Source organism: Etheostoma cragini, chromosome 14, assembly GCF_013103735.1.
Source record: "Etheostoma cragini isolate CJK2018 chromosome 14, CSU_Ecrag_1.0, whole genome shotgun sequence".
NCBI classification, from domain to species: Eukaryota; Metazoa; Chordata; class Actinopteri; order Perciformes; family Percidae; genus Etheostoma; species Etheostoma cragini.
The window spans coordinates 14,835,046-14,861,684 of NC_048420.1; the positions used below are offsets into that span (position 1 = coordinate 14,835,046).

The 26,639-nt window shown below is 38.2% G+C and overlaps 1 protein-coding gene across 1 annotated transcript in view; it reads right to left on the reverse strand.

Moving 5' to 3' along the window:
* LOC117957175 (CUB and sushi domain-containing protein 3-like) overlaps nt 1-26,639 on the reverse strand; it is a gene marked incomplete at its 5' end in the record, with an annotated part of 260,410 nt that overhangs the window by 39,571 nt on the left and 194,200 nt on the right. The window contains 21 exons of the mRNA XM_034892771.1: nt 3,095-3,240; nt 6,714-6,891; nt 7,884-8,072; nt 8,975-9,184; nt 9,354-9,470; nt 10,039-10,108; nt 11,629-11,747; nt 11,833-11,937; nt 14,281-14,377; nt 14,885-15,009; nt 15,300-15,503; nt 15,963-16,058; nt 16,476-16,589; nt 20,654-20,770; nt 20,930-21,005; nt 21,245-21,363; nt 22,430-22,617; nt 23,300-23,438; nt 23,766-23,957; nt 24,893-25,095; nt 25,438-25,564. Coding sequence (XP_034748662.1) covers nt 3,095-3,240; nt 6,714-6,891; nt 7,884-8,072; nt 8,975-9,184; nt 9,354-9,470; nt 10,039-10,108; nt 11,629-11,747; nt 11,833-11,937; nt 14,281-14,377; nt 14,885-15,009; nt 15,300-15,503; nt 15,963-16,058; nt 16,476-16,589; nt 20,654-20,770; nt 20,930-21,005; nt 21,245-21,363; nt 22,430-22,617; nt 23,300-23,438; nt 23,766-23,957; nt 24,893-25,095; nt 25,438-25,564 — 2,931 coding nt within the window. The remainder of the gene's footprint in view (nt 1-3,094; nt 3,241-6,713; nt 6,892-7,883; nt 8,073-8,974; nt 9,185-9,353; nt 9,471-10,038; nt 10,109-11,628; nt 11,748-11,832; nt 11,938-14,280; nt 14,378-14,884; nt 15,010-15,299; nt 15,504-15,962; nt 16,059-16,475; nt 16,590-20,653; nt 20,771-20,929; nt 21,006-21,244; nt 21,364-22,429; nt 22,618-23,299; nt 23,439-23,765; nt 23,958-24,892; nt 25,096-25,437; nt 25,565-26,639) is intronic.

Consider the following 26,639-nt stretch of genomic DNA (forward strand, 5'->3'; position numbering starts at 1 on the left):
GTGTGTGTGTGTGTGTGTGTGTGTGTGTGTGCCAGCCAGCATGTGCGCATGTCTGAGTGTGCTTGCATGTGTTAATGTGTGTGCAGCTATGTCTATGTCTATGCTTCTGTGCGCGGGAGGAGAGGATCACTGTGAGCAGTCATTGATCTCACTAAGCTCCAGGACCATTTTTTTATAGCTACTTCCACATTCATGTCACATTAGCTTTCTCAGTCTCACGTCTATGACAGCCTTATCCACCACTGTGTGATCCTCATCACTGCATTGAAGCACTAGCATTCAGATCCTTGACCCAAAGATAAATAAATAAAAGGATAGTGACATAGATAAACATCCCCCTTTAAACAGTGGATTGATGCCTCCTCTGGGATTGATTTGGCATCGCAAACTGTGACATTCTGAATTTCAGTTGCGTCATTGAAAGATGCTAAAGAAAGAAATGCTAAAGGATGAAAGAAATGTTGAACTTTGCCCCTTATTGTCAGAACCTCTGGCTGAAGAAACTCTATCCCATATTTATTAATGAAGAATTTAATGCATCTCTGCACAAATCAAATAGGGTGTCCATTTCACACACATTGTGGTTACCTAACACTCTCTCTCACCTGTCTTTCTTGTTACATTCTCTAATAAAACAGAAGTTTACAAATTAATGCTTACAACCACTGCCGTACATGTCATCCTGTCTCCCTCTTATCCATCACCCCGTCACTCTCTGCTGTGCATCCTCCAATAAAGCAGAAATTGAAAATAAACTTAAATCTATCAGATCTGTTGTACTGTGCCTGTGTGAGTTTGATAGCTGACAGTTAAAAACTCGCAAACAGAAATTCATTAACAACATGACATCTATCTGAAAAGGGAAAGCCTGCTCAACAAATAAACCCAAGTTGACATGTTTTAACCAAAGAGCACTGAACAGAAACTTTTGAGAAGAAGCTAATATAAGCTTCACGAGGGAAAGGGCGGAGGCTGTTCACATACAGTGTATAAATGAATGTGTTGTGAAGGGTATAAAGAAAGTTAGACTCATTAGAAGCCATTCTGTCAGACTTAACCTTCATCCAAAAAGTACTTTTTCAGGAAAATTGTGATGATAGTGAGGAATATAAGCAGCGTTTACTCTTTAGTGAAAACCTTGTGTTGACAAAATAAAAGCATTCATTTATTCTTTGTAAGTTTGATGATAATGCTTTATGATGGCTGTTAAGACATTAGGTTAATCTGTTATCTTTTAGTTAAAGTAAAAACATTATGGGATTAACTTTATAGGATTTGTACATTCCTAATAATACTAGACCATACACCTTCTGTAATCAAGGGACACTACACTATATCCAAATGTTGGACAGACTTATAATTAAAGACAGTGGAGATAACATCCAACCCTCTCCAAATAATGAGGATTTCTTAAACGAAAGAAAGGTACCTTACTACTTACAGTATATGATTTTGCTTTCCCAAAAAATAGTAAGGGAATTTAACAAAATACACTGTCACTGATACTTTTTATCAATTATTTAAAATAATTGAGTTTATGTGATAATCACAAAAATGAGCATGTGATTCTTTAAATGGTCAAGTCAAAGAAAGAAGACACATGGAGTCAAATGTTTTCACATGACAGTCAATGGATAGAGACAAAAAAAGCCCAAAGTGTCTAAAGATTGATGTTGCAGGCGAAACAATGAAAAAAGATGATTGCAGAGGGTTTTCATCTTAAACTGGGGTTGAAAACAAAGGTACATTAAAGCGCGCTGAATGACCACAGCAAAAAGATTGAAATGAAATGAAAAACCGAATGGCACAGACAGTTTTGCCATGGAGAAAGACCAGCACAGGAACAGAAAAATGCAATCTTCACAATGCCGTAGAGGCAACACAACTGTATGTGTGCACAACAGCACAACACAACACAAAAAACTTTTATGGTCTATTGTGCAAAGTGAGACCAACTAATGCACAGATTATCACTGAGGGCATTGTTTTATGAAAATGTTTCCCTTAGAATAAATAATTAGTTTCACGACAATAGTATCAATTAAAACAAAATTATTTGAAAATCATCAAAATATCAAGTTTATTATTCTTTAGATTATGTCCTGTTTCATGTGTTGTTAAAAGTTAAAGCTATTACAGTAGATTATAGCAATTGTTTTAAACAAGGAAAATTGGAACTGAAGGTAAACAATGGCAATGACAAAACAACACATTCCGAAACAGGTTAAGTTTAAAGATTAATAAACTCTTTTAAAACTTCTTCTTTATTTTTAACAAACCAACTTTGTCCTAAGCTACTTTACTTCCGACAATAGCAATATGTATATATTGCATATGACAATGGTAATAGGTTATGTATGTAATATGTTTCTTACCGTATATTGATCACTCATCTATAGTATTTTACTTTTTAATTTTTTTTAAATATTTTAATTCATATTTGGGCAAGAAACCCACTGGCTAACGCATTCTGTAAAGAAGCAAGTGAGACCTGGAAAAAGGGATTCAGATCTGGCCAAAAGGAAATCACACATGATAAAAATACTTTGCTGAAGTATTTGTAACTCATTTGTAAGCCCAATGGCTATAATTTAAAGTAACATGTAGCAGGAGTAGTGGCATTGAAATAACGCCTCATACAGTACATACAAAAAAAGAAAGCAGATTCATAAAAGCTATGAAATGCTGACCAAATGTTAAAGAGTTCATTAAAAGAGGAACTTTCTAAAGTACCCCTTACAATGTAAACTATCAATAGCAGCACTAATGTTTTATGTGGTAGGCTGTGACACAAACACCAACTTCAGTCAAAAAGTAAAAAGTTCTGGTGGAAAACCAAACTTCATAAGTCCTAATGAGTCAAAGGAAGCATGTCTGAGTCGAATGTAATAAGGATGAATTTGAAGAAGTCTCACACAACAGCAAACAAATCAATGCCGTCACTGCAGATACAACTAACAATAGCATTATAGTTTTACTTCTATACCTCAGGACAACAAAGCCAACTGCAGAGAATAGTATTTTAACCTGAACAAATACAATCAATGTTTTCATCACTAGCTCTGTGACAAAATTGATAATGTATGTGTCTCACCGTGGTAGCTTAAGACAAAGAAGCCGGCTCCAGAGAAGTCAGAGTGGAATTTGATGAGGATGATGTTTGAAGTAGAGTAGACAGACTCCAAAGCTGTGTTTCCACTAAACTGGCCAATCTGAGGAGATGATTGGTCCGGGCCATCCCTATAAAGAAACAAAAAGAGAAACACACACCCAAACAGAAAGCTTTTGTTACAAAGGGGTTACTCAGAGACCAAAGACCCATAAACGAATGGATGTGATCGTTCTTTACAGAACAATTGGAGAGAAAAGTCAACCTAAAACATAATTTGAATAAGTTATTGCAGTCATCTCTAGCAGTCAAACGGCTATTTGTGATGAGGAAATGGTTTCTTCAAGGCTAGAAACAAAGATAGAAGAAACTTGACAATATTCATGAGGCAAAACCTGGAGCTGCTCCATTGACTGCGAATGGAGTCGGACATTGTGTGATAAAGTGCCGACACCCAGAGTGATTGTGCATGGGTATGGGCTCATCTTCCCTCTCCAAACAATCCAAACTACAATGTCACAAAGCTCATTTAGACATAAAGCCTTCAAAAACTCAAATTTCACTTCACTTACAAAAGGGCAGCTCTTTTTTATCTCTCAATAACAACAGAGTTCAGAGCTCTGGCTCTCTTATTCTTGCTTTGGGACACTCAAGTTCATAAATATTGATTGAACCGTCCGATCATAATATAACAAACACAATAACGAATTGCAGACTTGGCTTTAGTTCTGCCACTAATATCAGCTTGGCATTCATGAAAAGTTACACAATTACTCCAGAAGGCAGACAGGAAGATATCTGTCAACTGGGAGGTCAGGCTCTCTGTGCAATGGCGTGAACATATTTCACCTTTAATGACCCACCAGCTGTCAGACTGGAACTAACCAATAGCTGGCTCATTATCAGTGAAAAAAAGTCATCATTAAGTTAAATGGAATGATTAGTTCCTGCTGTTAAGTGTTTTTGGATGAAGCCAATTATACCTGTCAGGTTATGCAAGGAAACATCTCCTGCTCTGATTTACATTAAGTGGTTCAGAGTCTGAGTACTTTCATTCATTGTTGCTTATTGTTAATAATCACACACTAACAAAAAATAAGCACATTATGGCAACATATAGAGTACAGAGAAGGTAGTGTATGAGGTAGCACAAGGTAACATCTGTGACACATATCATAATCCTTACAATGGAATCATGTAGTACGGCTCCCAGTATGAGACCAATTAGCAGACTAACTGACGGTCAGGTTGGCTGGCTCTGGAGACTACTGTGAAAATCACACCTTTACGACTGAAACGGTGCTCTCTACAGGGAGCCAACTTTGTGAATGTGTGACGGAGATTGTGATCATTTTTTGAAGTAGGATTGTATGTGATTGCTGTCTTTGGTTTGTGTGAGTTGAACAGTATCTCATCTTTTCCACCTGACGGCAGTGTCAGAAACATGCTGTGCGACCAATCCATGGAAGTCACAGAATCATTTGTGGTCGGACAGCACATGGCTCAAGAGTATTGTGGTTTGGGAAAGTCTCAGCCCAGTGGGTGAAGAAAACAAGCTGCTGTACTTGATCGTATTTGCAGCGGATACACTCGGTGCCCCGTCTTGCGTGAGGCAAGCGTGGCTGGTCATAGCAACGCCGCAGGAAACTGTTGGGACCTAACTCGACAGAACGTCAAAGAGGTGTTGTTTTCGTAGCTGTTGCCACGTTGCCACAGCCGGACGACAAAAAAGTACCTGTTGGCACGTACCGGGTACTTTTTTTCATAATGGAAAACCAAAAAAGGCAAGTAGAGTCAAGGTGAGTCGAGCAGGTACCATGTAATGGAAAAATGCCAAAAGAGAAGCATTTCTCAGATGTTCTCCAAGTGTGTTTAGACAACCAACAAGATTAGTTCACATGATTGTGTTCACTATCCAGCACCTGAAAACTGATTAATAGTCAATAAGTCAATTATCAAGCAAAAATGTCAAACATTCTTTGGGTCCAGCGTCACAAATTTGATTTCTTGATTATTGCATATTAGTATTTGTTGGCTCTGAATCATTAGTCGGACAAAAAAAGCAATCTATAGACAGCATCTTGGGCCTGTTTAACTATTTCCTAACATATAAAGACTAAACACAGAATCAATTGATATTGAAGGCTCAAGTAAACTAATAATTTTGAATGTGTTGGGAGACATCTCTGGTCAAGACTTATTGATCAATGTTGAGTAGCATCTAATGTTAGCTGTTGGTTTGGTGACAGTCAGATTGTTTCACCTAAAATGTGAAAAACTGGCATAATAATGCTATCACAGCAGACAGTGATACCTAAACATACAGACCATTGTTGGCGATAAATGGGTCCTGAGACATTAGGTGGTGGTATGTATTGTATGTGTATGGTTTAGGTATGTGTGACGGCCACAATTGTTTGTTTAAAATAACAATGGCAAACATGATAGACAGATGCCTCATCCAATCACCTGGCAGGTATTTTTTGAGTTTCCAATGACGGCTTCTGATGGCCAGACTGTCTAGAAAGCTAACAGAGTTTTTAGTTATAGCAGTGTGTGATACTGCATCCTGTAGATCTAAGTGTGTGGATAACTCTTCTACCAGTTTGGATTCATCGGTGCTTCCAGCACCTTAGCCGAGATTAAGCCAGATGGAACGGTGGTCATCCTGCAAATTATTTAAAAGGGCTTTTCTGAGGGCTGTGGAAGAAATCTGGAAGGTTGGCAATGCTCACATCATGACAGGCTAACAAAAGTACAAGACAGACATTTGGTCCTTCTGTGTTGGTCTAAAAATACATCGGAATGCATCAGCAGCAAGCCATGTCTCACACTGCTGCTGTTGTCTTCCTTGCCTAGCCTTGCCTCTACATGTCTGTATGCCAGGTGATGTTTCTAAACTGTTGCTACACCCTGTCGTCTATTAATAGGAAACAGGCTTTAGCTATAGAAAAGGGGCAGCAACATGACAACAATAGAAATAAATTGCCTATTTATGGTTCTGCTGCCACCGTTTACTTGCAAATAACTGTGTAACATGCTACCTAAGCACTGTAAAATATTACAGATTTTGCATTGACAAAACGTCTGCGGTTGCCAATGGCTGCTCTCCTTAAGAAGAATAATGACGTGAGAAAAGGTTGTGTTATACATTTCATATAAGACTGACTGAGACTTGGAGATAGCAGAAGAGGGAATGGGAGAGAGACTTAGGGGTATAGAGAAACGGTTAAAACATGACAAGAAGTACATTTTGTTAGAGTAGCTTTAAATTAAAAGAGAGACGTCTGTAGTCACGGTTACCCTTGCAGGAATTTAGCCAATTAGTAGCCAGCTCTGAAAAGATGTTAAAGAGCATGACATCCCATGTGAGAGAGTTGGTGTGTGTATGTGTGTAGCATAAGTTGTCTGCATGTGGTACAAATTACAGGCTATTCAGTCAAAAAAGGAGAGAACAATGCTAAGGGAAATGAACCCCGCTGAAGCTGGAAAAGGTGGAACAGATTGATAAGCAGCAGCACATAATGAGGATGAACAGTGTAATTTGAGCTGTAAGGTATACATGTGGAAAAGCAATTAAACTAAATAAGTAAATAACACCTACCAGACAGTAATGTAGTCATAAATGGGCTCAGTGCTCAGTACAGTAAAATTGATGTAAATCCCATGTCCAGGAGGAACTCTAACACTCCACACACAGTCCTGGAAGTTGGGGTATTCCTCAGGGTGACCAGGAGAGTAAATAGTCCCATTTAATGACGTGATGTTGCCACCACAGAGAGCTGTGACATAGAATAACAGAATTACCCTTAATAAATTACCAGCAAATTAGTATTACCATTGTGAAGCTTTAGTAATTGTCTGGATGGCTGAGAGAAAACACATCTCTATCAGTCATGTAATGACCACAGGATAACACCTTAATACCTTTAACAAATTGTCATTACAGTTTTATTTTAGCTCAGCAGCACAGGTGTTCCTTGGGAATGTGGGTGTTGCTCATCAGCGTTGTGAAGTTACCACGGCCGAGAGCTATAAAATGGAATATTAGGTTTTTTAAATTAAGGGTCCTTGAATGAGTGTTAGTGCTTTAAAGTGTAGCCTTAAAAAAATAAATAAAAACAAACCTTGGATTATTGTGCAGATACTTGTCATAAAATGGGGATAATATAATGTAATGATATAATTTCACCACTGGAAAGTACAATAATGTGCCAGACACCTCGCTTACGTCTTCCAGATTTATTGTATACTCCATTGTAATTTAGATTCTCACATTCATTAAAATTAAAGGGGAACACATTTCATTTTTGTGTTAAATAAGTTGTATATGCTTGTAATTGCTTGTTTGTTTATTTTCCCACTAGTTATATTGTACTATACAACGTGACCAATAATCACAGAGGTGATGATATCAGTGCTGAAATGCTATTAAAAAGCAGCTATAAATGAGGGTGCTTTTAGGATGGTTAGGGGAATACACAGTCTCTCAAAAACTCCTCCTCTGGACTGAAAGAATAGTTCACCAGCATACATGTATATTTTCATTTTCCTTGGGATCTGTGTACATTATGGTTGCAAGCCCCATATAAGACATAAATGATGTTCTTTTCAGAAAGTGATATAATCAATAATAGCAAAACTAACTGCCGTAAAGTGCCTAACACAATTTGTATTCCCTTCACAATACACCACGTGGTCATTTTACATCTAGCTGTAAAACACATGTCATTCTGACATCGTAATAGGCAGCTTTCTATAACTTTAGTATTACCTTCGCAACGCGGTAGCGGGTGATTCCAGTTCCTGCTGATACCATGTAAACATGTGAGGGAAGCCTCTCCGATCAGAGAATATCCAGGCAGGCATTCAAACGACACCGTCATCCCAACACTGAAATCTGTGCCAATCACAATGCCGTTTCGAAATGGCCGAGGGTCTGGGCAACTCTGGAGCTGGTAGGCTTGAGAGACAATAACCCAGATTAGTAAAAAATAGGAACATTTTGAAAAACTAAAATCAAGTTATTTGTAGAAAGAGAGAATGCATACATCCATTTTAACACTGAATAACATATAGTCAGTACAGAAAAGACTAACTCGTAATTCCTTTGTTCTTATTTAAACTCAAATAACAATGACATATGAAATGCTGGAGAGCAACAAAAAGTAACAGCTGCAGACTTCTAGATACAAATTAAGATTACTAACTTTATGACAAAGGTATCATGCACTAAAGAGGCACTCAAAAAATACTCTCAAAACGTTCTAGTCGCAGTGACTTTTCAGAGCTACGAGAGGTATTGAGAAAGACAAATATTAGTAGAAGTTGTAGTAGAAATAAAAAAAATACTGCTAGTGTTCACATTCTTTTTTCCTGGTTTGAAACACTTTGACAGTGCCCTGTCATGAGATAAAAGGAATTATCAGTGTGTAATTTGCACATAAATGGAATTACCAGTAACACATTTAGGCCATCTACAAGATTTGTCATAATACATATAAGACTGCTAAAAAAAAACTTTTCAGTGTCAGATAAAATAAATAGAAACTCATTTCATCACTGAAATGAATCAAGGACTTTTATGCATGTCGTAATCTTTTAGCAACTGCTTTAGAATTCAAAAAATATTTTTATTGCTGTCTGAGAAAGTAAAGAAATCCTTGTGTTGTTAGTTGCTCCTGAGAAATGAAGTAAGAATCAGATACCTATATAAATCTAACACCCAAGTTTCCACGTTGGAAAACGTTTGCTGTTTCTGAGCGAATCAAGAGCATCGTCTGACATCTGCTCTTGTTTTCTTTGCTTAGCAAATGATCAGTGCACACAAAATGTTGGATAGCAGCTTGTAGAGACAACATTTACCTTGATATGTGATGTGGAACCCTGGTTTGTTTTGTGAATAGTCACTGTGGAAAAAGAAGCTAGTCTGGTGCGTGGTGCTGAACAGAGGCTTGGGGATGACTGGACCGCTGAACCGGTCAATGACCGAGCCCAGCTCCAGTGTTCCACTGCGGATCTCCAAATAATCATGGATCGCTTCAGTAGAGAAGTTCAGAAACTGGAGATGGATACCTGAGAAACATTTTGACATTTGAAGCAATTAGCAAAGCTTGACTGACTCATAGGCTGGCAATAAAAGCATTTGTAGATGATTCATGTACAGCCACTCATGAATGACAGACACAGAGACACACACACAGACACACACACACACAGACACACCATTGACAGTGTTTCTTACCGAAGCCGACAGGTAAGTTGACTGTCCATGTGCAGTCTAATCCACTGGGGTAGTTGCCGGGGAAACCAGGACTTAGAATCACTCCACTTACATCTGTCATAGACCCACCACACTGGGCTGGAAACATACAAATGCAAACAAATGCATAACAAAGGAAGACAGACAAAAGAAAAACAGTGGTTTGGTTTTGAAAGCAACACATTAAAAGTAGTACAGCAGACGTAAAGTACTTCTCCTTTTATAAGATTCTGCTGCTGGCAGGACACTAAAGTATCTTCGACCTGACAGTTTGCATCATTCTGAATAACACATTCATTTTCTAAGTCTTTAATAAATACTCTTTCTGAATAAATTACCATTGTGCAAGTTGATGTGGGACCAGGGCTTGTTTCCCCTCAGTTTGCCTCAGTGCATGCTGATGCTTTAGCACACTGTGCATGTTTATGGCAGACTCTGACTTAGCTTTGCATCAGTTTAAAAGCTTAATCATATTCTGCACAGAATACTAAATAATCAGCTCATCACAAAACAGCAAATTGATCTAACGGATCCAAAGAGTCAGGGTAGGCAAAGGAGACTGCTTGCATCATTTCTGCAGCACGGAGGTTTTGCACGTATCTCAGTATATCCAGAATAGATTGCATGCATGTGTGTATGCATATATGTACTGTTGGAAAACACCTACCAAGGCATAGTGGTACAGGGTAGTTCCATCTTCGAACAGGTCCAGGCATGCAGGTAATATGGGCATTGCCCTAGAAATGTAAAAGCAACCACAATCTATTAGCATTTAAATTGAGTTGAGAAATTGCTATGGATAATAACGAATTAGGTTTAAAAGTAAAGTGTTTATCTCCTCAGCAATACTCTGTAATAATACTGTAGAGCAGGGGTCTTCAACGTTTTCCAGGCCAAGGACCCCCAAACTGATGGCGAGATAGAGCGGGGACCCCCTAATTATATATATTGTATAAAATTGTGTTATATCAAACTGAAGTAAGTAATGTCTATTACATATGGAGTAATGTAACGAAAGTAATTTCGCCCTGGGATTATTAAAGTATTTCTGATTCTGATTCCTCGTTGATGGGACAGGTGTTGTGAATGAAACGGTGCCCAGCTTGAAAGAGCTCCTGTGTGTCGCTGAATGTGTGCATTGATGACTGAAAGACATCTTCTGCCTCCATTTATCTGTTTACCACAGTGTGTTGAATTCATGTTAATGTGTATTTAAAGACATTTCAATTAGTGGTAAAAAAAAGTCTAATCAACCAAAACTTTCGCGACCCCCATGCAGTACCTGTACCAGACCCCCTGTTGAAGACCCCTGCTGTAGAGCTGTAGTAATACACATGTATATATAAGCTACAGGCAAAGCAAGAACATTAGAGCTGTCTACTGTACTCAACAGAAATTGGCAGACCACACCAGAGACATACATTATTAAAGAGTTGTGCAAACCACACCAGAGTTGTATGTTTAGTAAGAGCTTGGAAAAGCACCCGAGAGTGGGCTTTCCTTCTGATTTACAGTTTAAATAGTTCTTGGTTTCTGCAGCCAGGGGATGAAAAGAGTGAAAGGCGGCACATCAGATAAGCTTTTAATGATTCCACATACGTATCTGACAGTTGGTTTGAATTAAAGGTCCCATGACATTGTGCTCTTTAAATGCTTTTATATAGACCTTAGTGGTCCCCTTGTACCATATCTGAAGTCTCTTTTCCTAAATTATGTCTTGGTGCAGAAATACAGCCACTAGAGCCAGTCAATGAGCTTTCCTTAGTATGTGCAATTTCTGAGTCTGTAGCTTTTGAGGAGGAGGGAGGGGGGCAAGTTGGCAGCTGGGGGTGTGGCCTTGACCAACTGCCACTTTGCTTGTTTGAAAGCCACAATGTCTCTCATGGGCCAAATTATCTGGGCAGTCAAATAGAGAAAGGGGAGGTAACCTTACCCCTTATGACCTCATAATGAGCAAGATTCCAGATCGGCCCTTCTGAGCTTTTTATTTTCACAAAGGCAGAGAAGGATACTCAAGGCTTGATTTACACCTATTGCCATTTCTAACCACTGTGGGACCAAAGGCAGGCTGGGGGAGCGCATATTAATGTTAAAAAACATCATAAAGTGAAATGCCATGGGACCCTTAAACTGCAATTTGTAATGCATGTGTGTGTTTTGTTTATCTGAAATGGCTATTCTCCAATGCCTCTCAGTCTCTCAGTATGAATCTCTGCCAAAACACAAACAGTATATACAAATATAGGTTGTATTTTACCTGAAGAGAGTATCCTTGTTCACATGAAAACTGTACGACATCTCCCACCATAAATCTGTCTCCTTGTCTTATTCCATAATTTGGAGTCTGAGGCTCTGGACATGACTCCAGACCAATAGCTGATAAGAAATGTGAAATAAACAATTTTGTAAAAGTTTCAGACATCATCATGTATATAGAGCTTATATATACATAGTATGTTACCTGTATATTCCAAGTGAAAACCAGCAGCTGAGACACTAATATCAGAGTTGAAGCTGAGATAGAGGCTGTTAGATGTACTATTCAGGAGAAGGGGGATGGTGGTGCCTGATAGCAAGAAGAGAGAAAGAAAGCAATAGACTACCATGATCACATTTGTTTCATTTCTCAACTGAGGGTGGAAAGCAAATAATCTTAGTTATCTGACAGCAAAGGATCTAACAAAGGCCCCCCAGATCAACATTTTCACTTTTTTGGTGTTTTTGATGGAGGGAGAAAGGAATTACTTTTATATGAGACATCTGTTTTAGTTCAAACCACTTTTCCAATGTTGGCTTGACCTACTTAGCATGGCTAGGTGAAGTACAAAGTAAAAAACAGGTACTGTGTGATTCTGCCAGAGTCCTTTACAATAAGATAGTAGCTGATATCCTCTAATGTAAAGGAATAATTACCTACTCTAATCTTGTTATCAATGAAAATGTGATTGTCTTGGCTTGCTCAAAGACGCAACAGTGACAAAAGTGTCTTCTGACACTAACCACTTGAGTTTTAACATTTTCTCGAGGCCAGTGAGCTTGTTTTGACGTACATGTTGTCTTTTGCTCAGTGGCAGATGTGTCAGCAAATCATATCTAAGTTAAAGAGACAATCTTTTGAATCCACAGTGAATCAGGCCAACAAATGTGATTGGTTGCCTGTTGTGAAGGGAATTAATTAGCATATTTTTGAACAGTCAGCGGCCCCCCTGCTGGTAGCGCTCTTACACCAGAGAAATAACATTCATTCATTATCATTATGGACTTCTTTTTCCTTGACTCACTAATAAATGATGAATGATGATAAATAATTAACGTGGGTGGATTTAACCATAACAGTTATTGTGGGATGTATGACAATATTAATTACCAGTTGTAATTAGCCCTAGCACCAACATTTTTTATTATTGCCCTGTATGTATTTACTTATTAATTACGTTTAAATAGAAATACTGTCATTCTTTTTTCATTGCCAAAAATATAATATATATTTCTTATCCAGTTTGTCATAGAGTTGCCAAGCCCTGACATAGACTATCTAGCAGATAATTCTATGACATTGCTTCCATAAAAGCAGTATTAGTATCCCCAGAAAATGCTAACTCCTTCTTTGGATGGTTGCTTGTATTACATGAGTGAATGAATCCAGAGGAGTGCTTAACCCAGACTGAATAATTTCTTTGGTTGAATATGAGTTGTTGGAGCACAGGGACAATATTGTGAATGTAGTTTTTTATTTTTTTTAACTATTTTTTAGTTTTATTGCTGGTAACCAGTTAATAGTAAACAAAAAAATATAAATGTGAATAATTATCACAAATTAAAAAAATATTTCTTGCTCCTCCAATCACAATGAACCTAAAGATATTGTTAATTACATTGTGCATTACATTTTGGGAGCATTTAGAGCTGTGAGTACGTGTATTGTTTTTTAAATAATGTGGTTGACACATCATGGGATAGGGTGCTGAGGAAATATCTATTCCTAGAAGAGAATTAGAGTGTAAGAAGATCAATTCGCTATGCAACAAAAGATTCTCATGTCTTTCATGGAATCACAGATAAACAGGTGTCAGTGGGTGTGTTCTTCAACTCCTGCTGGGAGACTCAGAATGCAACCAGTTTAGCTCTAATTGCACTCTCAGCAGGGGGTCACATGGCCAGCATTTTGTATGCCTCAAAACATCATGACGAAGAAGAACACTGCATGCTGTAATATTGCAATTAACTGTCATGCTATATTTGTTGTGATCAGTTCCAAGGCAACAGAATTCTTCTTGTGCTTTATTTTGTTACGTGTATATGCTATGTAATTCTTGTAAAGGGGTTTTGCCTTGAAACATGTAACTATTCTTTTCTATATACTCAAATCTAACCTAAACCATGGGATTCAAGCAATTCAGATTTGGTTGCCCTTCCTATGTCACATGCCGGCTCATTACAATAACCCCTTTGCAAAAGCTTTTTCGGGAGGGAGGCTTGAAAAGACAGGCACTAAAATGGAGTGTTTCAGACAGAGGTTAAATGCTGGTATATTCAGATAGAAAGAAATAGAAAGGTAATGTGTTTTTTGAACATGAAAGCATATAAACATGGTCTAGTAGAAACACATGATACAATAATAAACCTGAAATTGAGCATAATATGTCTCTGGTTATTCCAAATAAAATATTTGCCATATTGCCATTACAATTTTCACAATTCAATATTAAACTATGATTTTACCATATACCTTGATGAAAATAACTGTATCATATAATACAACTGAGTAATTGTTTCCTACTGGTTAATCTGCAGCAATTTGTCTCACATGTAAACACAGTCAATTTCTAAATTCATTTTTGGCAAGAGGGGCCTTGATACGTGTAACTTTGTAAGGAACACCATAAATATTACTGAACAAACTGTTTACCAGAGTAGCTGCCCAGTCTTGGTCCATGGTTGTCGGCACCATCGTAAAAATCCAAAGAGTCCCAGTTATGCTCAGTGGCAAAACTCACAACTTGTATCTGGACAAACAGATAAAGATGAAAAAGACATACATGTAATTTCTTAGAAAACAAAAGCATGTAAATTGTCATTTGACTGCATCTGATAAACATTTGCTAAACACATACACATTTGCTAATTCTATGAAGAAATTCAGAAAGTAAGTAAAACACAATGATGATTGCTTTAAATATTCAAATGAAACTAAAGATGTGAGCGAAGGCTGTTTGTTGCCTGTAGTTGTAATGCTGTGGGGTGCCGGTCAAATATGTGTAACAGACTCCATTTTTTGTCAGAGGCATCTTTGCCTTTGTATTTGTCCGTGAGAGCAGTTTGGCTTACACGCAATCAGGCATTATCTCTTACGATTAGATCCTATCTAGTTATCTCTAGATGGTCCCTCTCTCACAAGCCATCCATCCATTCATCCTTCTAATATTATCTTATCTTCTTTGACATCCTGCCTGATCAGCTTTTAAGCCAATGATACATAGGTCAGCCAGGAAGCAGCGTGTGACAGGTGCTACCTGTATTCCAGCCCCTTCTGGAACGGAGACCTTCCACACACAGTTCTGATTATTGTCATAGGGCTCTGGATATCCAGGCGATAGGATGGTCCCACGACGAGAGGTCAACATACCCCCACAGGGAACTGAGAGAGGAGAGAGCAGAGAGCAGAAAGGAGAGAAAAGCAGAGGTTAAACCAACACTTTGTCAAGAGAAAGTCGTTCGTATCACCACTTCCCCTGGAGAGGAGGAGACCAAAGAGCCCGAAGCCTCGGTGACAGAATTAACATTAAGATGTTATCTGCATTTAAATTGTCTGTTTTTGTCATTTATTTTTATGGACTATCCCTTGTGTGGCTGATAATGCATCTTAGGATGTTAATACATTCTGAATCAAAAATATGTCTTCTGCCTAATTTCTGGATTCATATTTACCTATGCATGTTGGCAGGGTGTCATTCCATTGTGCCAGGTTGTCAGGTACACTCTCACACCGTATGCCGGTTGAGCCATGGAGGACATAACCAGGGTTGCACTCGAACTGCACCAATGAGCCGACTGCAAAGTCATTACCGAGACGCTTCCCAAAGCGTGGCTCAGGGACTGAACTGCACTGGGTGGAGCTGGTCCTCGGGACAGCTGCAAAAATAAGGAAGGCACAATGGTTAAAAAATGTTAATATCGAAAGGAATGCCAAATGTGAAGTTATTGCTGCCTATCTTGGCAGTGACATCCCCGGTTAAAGAAAAGTTATAACGTATATGAATTAAAAACTAAATAAATTAAAAAACAAAAAATCACTGTAGTGAGTTGTATGTAAAATAAGTTAACCCATAGTACCCCATAGCCCCTAAAAGCTAAGGTTTATGATGTAGCAATTATAACCTCACACACAAAATCTCACTGCTTTTGTAGGAAAACAATTCAAAACTGTGTAAAATGTTTGACATAAAGAACACAAGCCTATTTTGAAAACCCTTAAACAGAAACAATCTAATTATTTTTTTTTTAAATTGCTATTAGCATAATAATAATAATCATAAGAATAATCATAAGAATAATCTAAACAACAACTTTGGCTACTTGTGATTGGCCGACCTTGGTAGACGAAGTGAAAACCCTTTGCAGTTTCTGGTCCGACCGTGGTAAACTTCACTGTGATCAGATTTCCAGAACTGAGAGGGAGAGACTCACCTAGGGAGACGGAATCAAAGAGAGACAATATTAAAGCTATAGTGCGTAGTTTCAAAGTAATGACAACAAAACTGTTGGTGCGTCCACATGATACAAGCCTTCTATTAGAGCAGACAGCCCCCACCCCTCCTCCACGCAGTTGCTAGTAGCCTTGTAGGACACAGAGGACCAAAAAATATATAATGGACTCTTCAGAAGAGTTAATTATCTTAACTCAAGTTTCTGTGTGCAAAAGTCGCCGGATGACACAATCTTCTGAACATAGCCATACTGAAAAATACAGAGAGTTGTGTGGGGCTGATACATTCAATAATATCAAAACGTTGTGCACTAAAGCTTTAAGAAGAAATCCATATGGTTAGAGCTTAGGTCGATCTATCCATCTATCCATATTACAAGCCCTCCATCCATCCTTACCAGAGTGGGACCCAGAGAGAGAAGACAGCAGTGTGTTTTGTTGAGTGGGTCCATCGTAGATTTCCACCACATCATTTAGAGATGTCTGGAACAACACAAACTGTCCAAAGAGGACTGGAGACAAAAAGGGTTGAAAAAACAGAGGATGAGTTAACCACTCTTTAATGGTAGTAAATTGTTATTCCATTCCACTGTGTAAGCCTAACCTTAAAATTAACCTGTAATACCTAATCTAAATTTATTGAGCTGCAGTGTCAACCTCTATCTAAACTACGGTGACCATATTTTGATTTCCAAAAAAGAAGACACTTGGCCCGGCCAAGAGACACAAATTCAGACAGGCTTCTGAGAGGTTAAAGAACATGCTTTATTATGCCTCAATGGTACAAAAATAACTTATGTAATAAAATAAAATCTGAAACAAAGCAATAGCTCTCTTTACAAATAAATGAATAAATAAATAAATAAATGTATAATAATGTTGTAAATATGACCTACTCTGTGTAAGATCAAAATCCAGCTTTACTAAATATGTCTTAAATCCTTTTCAATGTATTAAGATAAGGCTTTTTGGTGTCCATGTGAGCGTTGAGATCTCCAGCACCTTTAGACACTGAAACATATGTGCTAGCTTTACACACGGTGCACTCCGCCTCCCACTTGTCCCAAACTGGACAGTAGCCTAAAAGGAAATATGTTTTTCAATTCAACTGCAAAGCTGCACTTACGCTTCGGCATTTTGTGTTCAAAGCTCTGCTGTCTGATCTGCTGTCTGTATGTTCGCTCGGCAGAGCTTCCCGCAAGACAGCCTCTCGGGAATTATGTCACGCAACAAATTACTGTAGTATTGTGTGCAAAGTACCAGTCAATTTAAGTACTCAATAACTTATAACCCCCCTCCGGACGCCCGGACAGTATGTAAAAAGTGGACATGTCCGGGCAAAAGAGGACGTTTGTTAGCAACAGTCCATCTCCCCCCCCCCTTTTTCAGTTGGCTAGGGTGTATCAGTGTTGTCAGCTAGTGGGAAATGCTGGTGTAAGCAAAAACTATGTTGAGAAGATGTTTTTTGTCTTCTCTACAGTATTACAAGCAGGAAGTGTGAAAAAAAGGAATATGAAACAAGCGGTAACCGGTCAAACCTGTGTTTACTCTGTTTCAGTATGATGGAAGGTGAATAAACTGCTGCAATGGCCATGAACCATGACTAAACCATGGGTTTCAGAGTGGAGCTGCAGTTGTATGTACCATTAGAGGGTCCCTGGAGGCCTGATGCCCCATATTTGCTCAAACTACTACAATTATCATAGCCTTGGTTGATCACTGTGTCTTCAAAACAATTATAAGTTGCCTTAAGATGCAAAACTGTAGGTGTACTAGTACTATAGATGAAAATGCGTTTGTCTGCAGCACATGGGAAAAAATGTCCCTTAGGATAAATTACATTTGTTTCAGCCTCAATGAAGCCAGCTCCCTGGCTACACACACACACACACAAAAAAATTATATATCACCTTTCCATCCATCCCTCCCTCTAGCCCCAAAAGCTAAGGTGTAAAAAAAAAGAAGCAAAAAAGATTAAATCTGAACATTTCCAAGGATATCTGGCTATAGGAAGGTCACTGGTCTCATTTTACAAGACTGTTTCTCTCTGTGGAGTTCTTCTACGTAAAACACGATCCACATTTTGCCAAAACATTGCCATGACTCACATGATTCCCTTTCTGCTTTCATGTTAAACCTCATTGCTAAAATGATGGTACAATAATAAAATGCAGAAGAAAAAAAAAGGATTTTCAATTGGTGTAGGATTGTCCCTGCAGATGTAAAACGGGATCCGACAATAAGACAAAATCATCAAAAGAGAACTCTATAGGGCAGATAAATCTAACCTCTTATAGTTATTTATTACAGCCATGCCATGGTCGTACATGAGAATGTGTATAAGGGCATGCTTTTGAGTGGTCATAAAAAACAAAGATTCTGCTTGTCAGCAGAAATACTTAAAGCTCCGACCGGGTATAGATTTTAAGGAAACTTGAGTGATTAAGGTTTCCATCATGCCCTGCTGTAATATCGACAGACCGCATAGCAGGTGGAGGAGTTCACAGCTGAGAGCGTTTCAAAACAGAACAGATTTCAGACAGGAGGACATACATGAATCAAGAATAACACGCAGACTCATAAAGCATTAACACACACAGGGAATAGCTTACACACTGTTAGATACTGCACTGGATGTTACTCATACTAAGATAACAAGAAAGAACAACATATATCCATACCAAATCAAAAATACTCACACAAAATCAAAGCCACACACACACAAATTAAAAAAAAAACAGAGATAAGGGATCATGGCAGTGTTGTCCGACACTGTGTGCACCACTTGGCTTGGTAGTTGGGAGTAAAAATCCCTCTGCACTGCAGTCATGTACAACTAGTAGATCTTTTCGGTCGTCCAGGTTGTAACGTGTCCAGCAAAGTTTAAATCAATCCACATTATGAAATGATTGAAATGTGTTACTGTATATTTAAAAGGCTTCAGTTTCAGCTCTTGACATCAGATGGAAAAAAACCTGGCCATTGATCCCTGTGAAGCTGCCAGGCCTACCGGTGAGCTGGCTGAATAGGTGCCCTCTGCCACATCCTTATTTAGGAGGTATAGCATCTCCACTGAGATACATGCCAAAAGTTTTCCCACACCAGGTGTTAAAACTCAAGCTGCCATTTATATGAAAGGTGAAACATCATTAACTATTTAAATAACCAGACCAGTGGATATCTGATAATCAAACTGTTGAAACTGCAACCTAGATTCTGTAACATTCAATTACTGTAATTTTTAGTTATAGACATGCAATTTTTATTTCAAAAATGAAAGCGACTTAAAACAAACTCTCTGCCACTTGCTCTGTGTGGGAGGTGTAGGGAGGCTGTCTGAGGTTTAAACAATATGTACGCCGAAATGTTAGCACGTCTCAGTAAAATTGTCAACATGGAGCTGGCAATCCAAAAGCAAAATATAGTTAGGCAGCAACCATCAATAGACTCAGTAAAAGCCACTTATTTTTTCATAACATCACAGGGCATCATTGAACATCATATCCACTAGTTAGAGATTGTTTGTAAAAACACAAATCAAACCCAATGAGTTGTTCCTAATCAGTCAACCCAGACTTTAGAGATCAATATTTGATATGGTGAATGCATATTAGATACAAATGTTAAAAATTCCAATTTAACGCCCACTTTTACATTATTATTATTATTATTATTATTATTATTATTATTACACAATCTTTTTCTGGAGCTTTCAACAGTGTCTGCTGATGAAGACAATGTCAAACTATAAATATTTAAAATCCAACCAATCCATCTCCATGATGACTGAGTAAACTCAAATTGCTCATGAAAACAGAAAGAAAGCTAGTGAATCTTAAGTTGGGATTTTTTTTAATCAAACTACTATTTCCAAGGATACATTTTTTTAAAGAACTTTAACACCTGGCAGTGACATGACCTGTGACACTGATGATTCAAATTTGATTAAATTGCAAATTCAACCCTCTATCCTCCCGGTTTTAAAAATTATTTCACATTTTACACACATTTTAAACACAGCAAGCACACCTTCCAACTTCATTTCCTCCATATGCCACCTATTCCCAACAGCCTCAAGGAATATCAAGAATCCTCTACAATATTTATATCTTTATAATGCCTCATTTATGTCTGACTTAAGGGCTTCCAATCAAAAGTGGCAAGATAAAAAAATGCCTCATTTTTAAATGTCACTTCAATGATAAAACCCTGACCTGGAATCAAATTAATGGCCAGCGAGCTACCTTCGATCATGTGTAATATCTCTACTAGTTTTTCAGTGGTTTAAAAAACACAAAGGGGGCCTTTGGGGAGTTTCTCCATTAAAATCAAACAAGTTTTAATGTGACTTTGTTTCGCTGAGTAAAAGAACAAAAAAATACATGTCAAAGAAAATTGTGATCACAGGTTTTGACTATTGTCTATTCACATACACTTTTTAAAATTCTGTTAATTTCTGCTTTTCTACTGCCGTTTCACACTATAGAACACCCAATAGATTCATACAGCTACTGTATGTAACTGGGAAATATTCTTAGATGATATTCAGTCATATAATATCATGTTGAATGCTTACCGAACTCTCTTGGTACAGATATAGAGTAGACACAGGTCTGTCCAGAGGTATAGTTTCTGGGGAAGTATGGAGATAAAACAGTCCCTTCTGTTCCTGTTGAACGACTTCCACAGGGAGCTGGAGACAGAACATAAATATGTGCACAAACATAAAGACAGGCAGAGAGGGACATAATCACACACACAAACACGTTAAATAACACATTGTTGATTTAAAATCAACTTAAACTGTGTGTGTGGGATGTTTTATTCCAGTCTGTGTTTTAGTGTGTGTTACCTTGACAACTAGGCAATGCCCTGTTCCATCCAGGTCTGCCATCATCTCCCATACTACAGGTTAGGGTAGAATAGCCCTGAAGACAACAAACCACATTTTACTGCAGGAAAAACGATCTCAACAAACAAACCAACCAGTAAACCAAACATCCATCCAATCAATCAATCAATCAACCAACCAACCCATTTAACTAACAAACCAACCAACCAATCAATCACCCATCCAACCAGCGAACCCACCAGTCACCCAATTGACCATCCAACCAACCAACCAAGCAGACACCCATCCATCCATTAATCCACTTTGTATTTGTACCTGCAAAACATATCCAGCCTCACAATAGAAGGTGACAGTAGAGCCAAGCTTATAATCGGATCCAAGCCTGGTCCCATTCAGAACCACACCTGGGTCGAAACATGATTCCCTCAGCTTAGCTAGACAGAGAGAAAGAGAACGAGCAAGTCAGCGAGAGAAAGAGGAAGATGAAGCAAAGAAAAAGTGACAGGCCCACATGAATAATAAGTCTAATTAATATTAACTACATCGTTAGCTATAATCAAGTGAGGCAGGCAATTCGTTGGCCTTTAAAACAGTCGGTTTGACTTAGCTGCCTTTGCCAAAGATGGGGCAACAACGATAACTTTATCCCTCGGCTTTTGTATGCTGCATGAACCTTGGAAATCATGGCGTGGCCTCCTTCCTAAAAGCTTAGCGTTCACCCTGCATCAACTCAAGACTTAATTCCTGAGTCCACGTGAAGCCAATAATTATTCTTTTGCGCTAGTAAATCAAACTCACCCCTCTGTCAGACTATTTTAACAAACACTTATTCAACAGGGACTTTATGGTAAGACCTATCACTCGTTCCCATCTTAAAATCAGTAGGATGCACACTATCATCAGTGTCAGGGAGAGGGGGTTGTTTAGGGATACTGCAATAGTCTTCTTTGTTCAATGTGAAAATTAAATCTCTCTAAATACATTCTGGAGACATCCTGTCATCACAGGAGAAATCTTAAACACTTCATATTGCTTTTGAAAAACAGATAAGACAGAACATAGCCCCTGATGCAATTACATCAAGCAGAGTATACTAAAATTATGTTTTCAACAATCGACGGTTAAAGTGGCTATAAAACACTCCCAGTTGGACTGCATGTACTTTCTGTTATTTATATCACGTTATCACACAAAGACATGTACACGTGTTGAGTCTATTTCCTGGTGACATCTAGTCTATGATAAACCATAAGATCGACTGCAGAATAAATGACAGGGTGATTATATTGTAGATGTGTTTAATGATAATACTGGAGTGAAATTTGTCTCTGCTGTTTAGAAGTCCCCCTGCTGTAAAGGATTCTCAAATAAACCTGAATCTCCCAGAGAATACAAAATAAGGGGTTTGTACCATTTGCCTCTTGTAGCCTTTTAAGCTATTCCAGCACAAAACACTATACAGCATTCAAGGATGGGAGTAGTATTGTGAGAATATTTTACCTTTGTATTCCAAGTGAAAGCCAGTGTAAGAAACAGATCCATCACTGCGGAATGCTAAATGCATCGTATTTGAACTGCTCTCTATCCGCTCTGGGAGTTTGCTGTCCTGGAAGCTACCTATCAGAGGACTGTTGCTATCCGGACCATCATAGATATACAGGAAGTCGTAGTTTGGCTCAATGTTGAAACTAGAGATAGATTAGGTAAAAAAGAAATAAGGACAAGAGGTAGGGGGAAGTAGACGGGGAGAACAGGAGCACAGAAAGAGTCAACACTGACATTTATGATTGAGGTTCAATTGGTAATCTGGTTATTTACAGTGTTTAGTTTCCATTTTTTATAGAAATAAGAGATAGAAAGAATGTATGCAGGAAGTTTTCATAGAGCAGATTTAAAGAGCATGTTCACACTAATGGTAGAAGTAAAAATATCAACTTTTAGAAAACAGTGTCATGGTCTAAAATGGTCCTGGTGAGTGTTTATGAAGTACGTTGACAGTTTTTGGTTAAGCCACAATGTATGCCCCAAAATAATCAAAACCTGGTAGTTTCAAGCCCATAATCATTTGATAAGGAATTATAATTTTTTTTTCACCAGTCCTAAATGTACCAGATTGACATTCATTGTTGCTAGATGATGAATCCTGGTGATCTCCTATCTTCTTCTCTAGCACTAAAAAGATCAAAATGTCCATGTGACGTAGTCCATGTTGATTTTACATTTGTTTGGTTGAAGAATGAGGCCGAGCGATAAAACTGTATTTCTTATCAGTGTCATTTAACAAAGTGAGGGCATTTCACTGTGGAAAAATAAATGTTTGAGAGTAAAAAAAGCCAATGAATTTGATTGTTAGGTAACAAAGGCGGTTACCCTATAAAAGCCAGTGACAGGACGTAGTCAGAGTTGACAGCAATGAGCCAATCGCAGTCCTTGGAGTGAGGGTAGGGATGTGGGTAGTTAGGAGACAGTATAAATCCATTGGAGCCAGTTAGGTTTCCTCCACATGGAGCTATGAGGGGAACACAAGCAAATATATACATTCATTCTAATGGAGTCTAAAAATGACATCAAATTCACATTCTCTAAAGCTCAACCATGTATAATAAAAAAACTATTTTCATTGTTTTAATGAATCGTAGTCATAAAATTGTAGAGAGATGTGGGCAGGATAATCACATCAGCAGGTTCAAACCACTAAATATTGTCTTCTTTACACAGCGCTTCTATGTCACACAAAGATGTGTACTTGAGCAAGGTACTAAACACAACAAACGCAGCTTTTGTGCAGCACATCTATTCTATGTCCCTATAAATATATGGAAGCTGGTCTTTTCACCTATGCAGACAGGCGGGCTGGGCTGCCAGTAGTATCTGTTATCCACTTGTATGCAGGTGATTTTGTCATCCCCCTGGAGTTCGTATCCTGGGTCACACTGAAAGGACACTGAATCCCCCGGCTCACGGCCATCTCCACTACGACTGCCGTTCATTGGTACACCTGGGTCCCTGCAGGCTGTAGCTACTGAGCCTGGACAGAGAGGGGACAGGGAGAAAAATGAGTGAACGGAGGAGAAAGAGGTGAGAGATACTATAATAATCTGTGAAACACTGGATATATATATAGCTAACTAAGCTAATGCATTAACTGCATAAAATCAGTGCTACTTCAAGTAACTGTTTGCTATCCTGTTTTATAAAAACATCTGTTAAGATAATTTCTGGCTGTAAGATCCAGTTTTTAAGTAGCAACAAGTAGTAACATTTATGCTCATTTTGATTCTCAGTTGTGTGACATATTGAGTTTTAGTCAAATGAAGATACACTAGAAAAAGCCTTCAGAGTCATAACAAACAGTATTGGTCCCTTTTAAGCACACCTGAAACCTACAATCTTACACAAATTAAAGACTACATGATAAACGGAACTTCAACAATAGTGGATAAACTTTTGCAAATTCTCTCATTTTACTATTGAATGAAGTATAAATGTTTGGTACATTATGTTATGTCTCATCAAGTTTGTTAAGTTGACTCATTCTTTTCTAGACTTGTTGTGCACTTCCTGTTTTATTTTGAATTCACTTTCCCTCTCAATTCAGACCCTGACTTCCTCCATTTGTGTGAATTTCCTGCCACTGTGATTGTTTACCCCGCACCTGACTGGTTTCACCTGTTTTCCCTTACCTCATGTATAAATAGTCATTTTCTCCCTTTGTCTTGTGCCAGTTGGTCTGGTTTGATCCATGTGTTAGTGTTGTCAAGTGTTCTAACCAGATCCTCATGTAACCAGGTTTTTGTTCATTGTTTTTGAGAAATTGTTTATCCTCCTAGTGAGCAATTTTCATTATTATAACTTTTTGGAAGTAAACATTTTGTTAAACATTCTTCTGTTTTTGAGTTGTGCATTTGAGGCCACCAGTGTTGTGTCTAAGGTCTTTACACATTAGTTCTGCACATAACTTACTAGAGAACTGAATAGCGAATCCTGACTTGCTGATGTAAAAATCAGTCTCAAACTGAACAGTGACAGTGTTCAGTGTGGAGTGGATTCCCTCAGGTAGCAGTGACCCACTGAGCTCTGACAAAGACATTTCATTCTCAGGTGGTCCATCCCAAACCTTCAGCATGTCGTGGCTGGCTTCCGTGTCAAAGGCCAAGAACTGCAGACTGTAATTTGCAAAACAAAAATTAAAACACTATCAACAATATAAACGTTATCTCTTCATCAAACCAGAGAGCATTTTCTCTAACTACTGCTAAAGGCTCACAGAGAGCAACTATTTAAAAAACCTTATTTGATTTAAAAAATGTTGTGGTTGTTGATTTCTTATAAAGTATCCAAACCCAACTGAGATACATTTCATCATTATTATTATATGATAAATACAATATTAACTTAAAAGAAATCTTTCTTCAATAGCACATTTTTACAAAAGAATTAGGCAGTTAAATTAATGACATTGTTGTTTAAAATTAACTACTGGGAAGACTTTGGGTGGTTCACATTACCTCACAATGTTTCCTGAGTCCACCTCGATGGTCCATGTACAACGCAGATTATTGTCATAAGGAAAAGGGTACCCAGGAGAAAGAATCCTCCCTGATGACTCATCTTTAAAACGGCCACCACACTCCGCTACAGGAACACAGGAACGAACACACACACACACACACACACACACACACACACACACACGATTATTAAGACTGTTAATATGTTACAAATATCAATTGAGCCAACCAATGGACAATAGATGAGTGTGTATTTAAGTTTGTATGTAATGTATGACAAGTCAACCAGTTATCTGTTGGTGGCAATTGTTTATCAAAGCAATCAGATCCACCAGGTGCACCTCAGTAGCCGCTGATCAGTGATTAAATGATCGCCACGAAGACAAATGGATTAAGGAAGAACTCTCTTTTGCTGTGTCCCGCTGTCTTTCTCACGCACAGATAGAGAAGAGAGAAGGGAGAAGAGAAAAAGTGCTGATCCTGCATTCATCCCTAAAGAAACTGCCACATATTATATAACAGAAAATAATTCCCCTTTCTCCTTTTGTCTCTCTCGGTTATATATTTTCACAATCTTCATACCCTCTCTCTCTTCCCCTCCCTCCCTCAGGCTCCCCTCCCTTCATCACTGGAATATATTATCTCAAGTAATAGGAGCAATATTAAGAGTTGGGGCAGAGAAAAAAAAGAGGAGAATAAGAAAAAGTAAGCTAAAAATGGGAGAACCAAGGAAGGTTAAGAAGGGAACACTATGAGTAATAATAAGAAGCAATATAATATTTAGACTGGAGGTTAGCTGAGGTCACGGCGTGTCACTGCTAAAATATTAAGTCAGAGAATATCAGCCAGTGGTTTTATGAGTCTTTCATTATTGATAGTGAGAAGGAGAGAGACTTACTAAGCTGAATCCAAAATCAGAAAGTTCACAGGCAGCGACAAAGAAAGAAAGGTCCTTAAAATATAAGGCTTGCTGTCATGCTCATAGCTCTCATCTGGGGCATAGTTGCAGCAGCCATTTTGTGTGTCCTTCTGGAACGGCTTAGCATTTGTTTGGGTTTAATTAGAAAATCTAATCATTTAACCAAATACCTGCCTCCAAATAAGCTTCAGGTACTATAGAAGGCACTTGTTCATGTAAGTGTGTAATTTCTGGAGCCCTGATATTGCATCGCCTGTAAAAGACCATTATTGACTTGTTG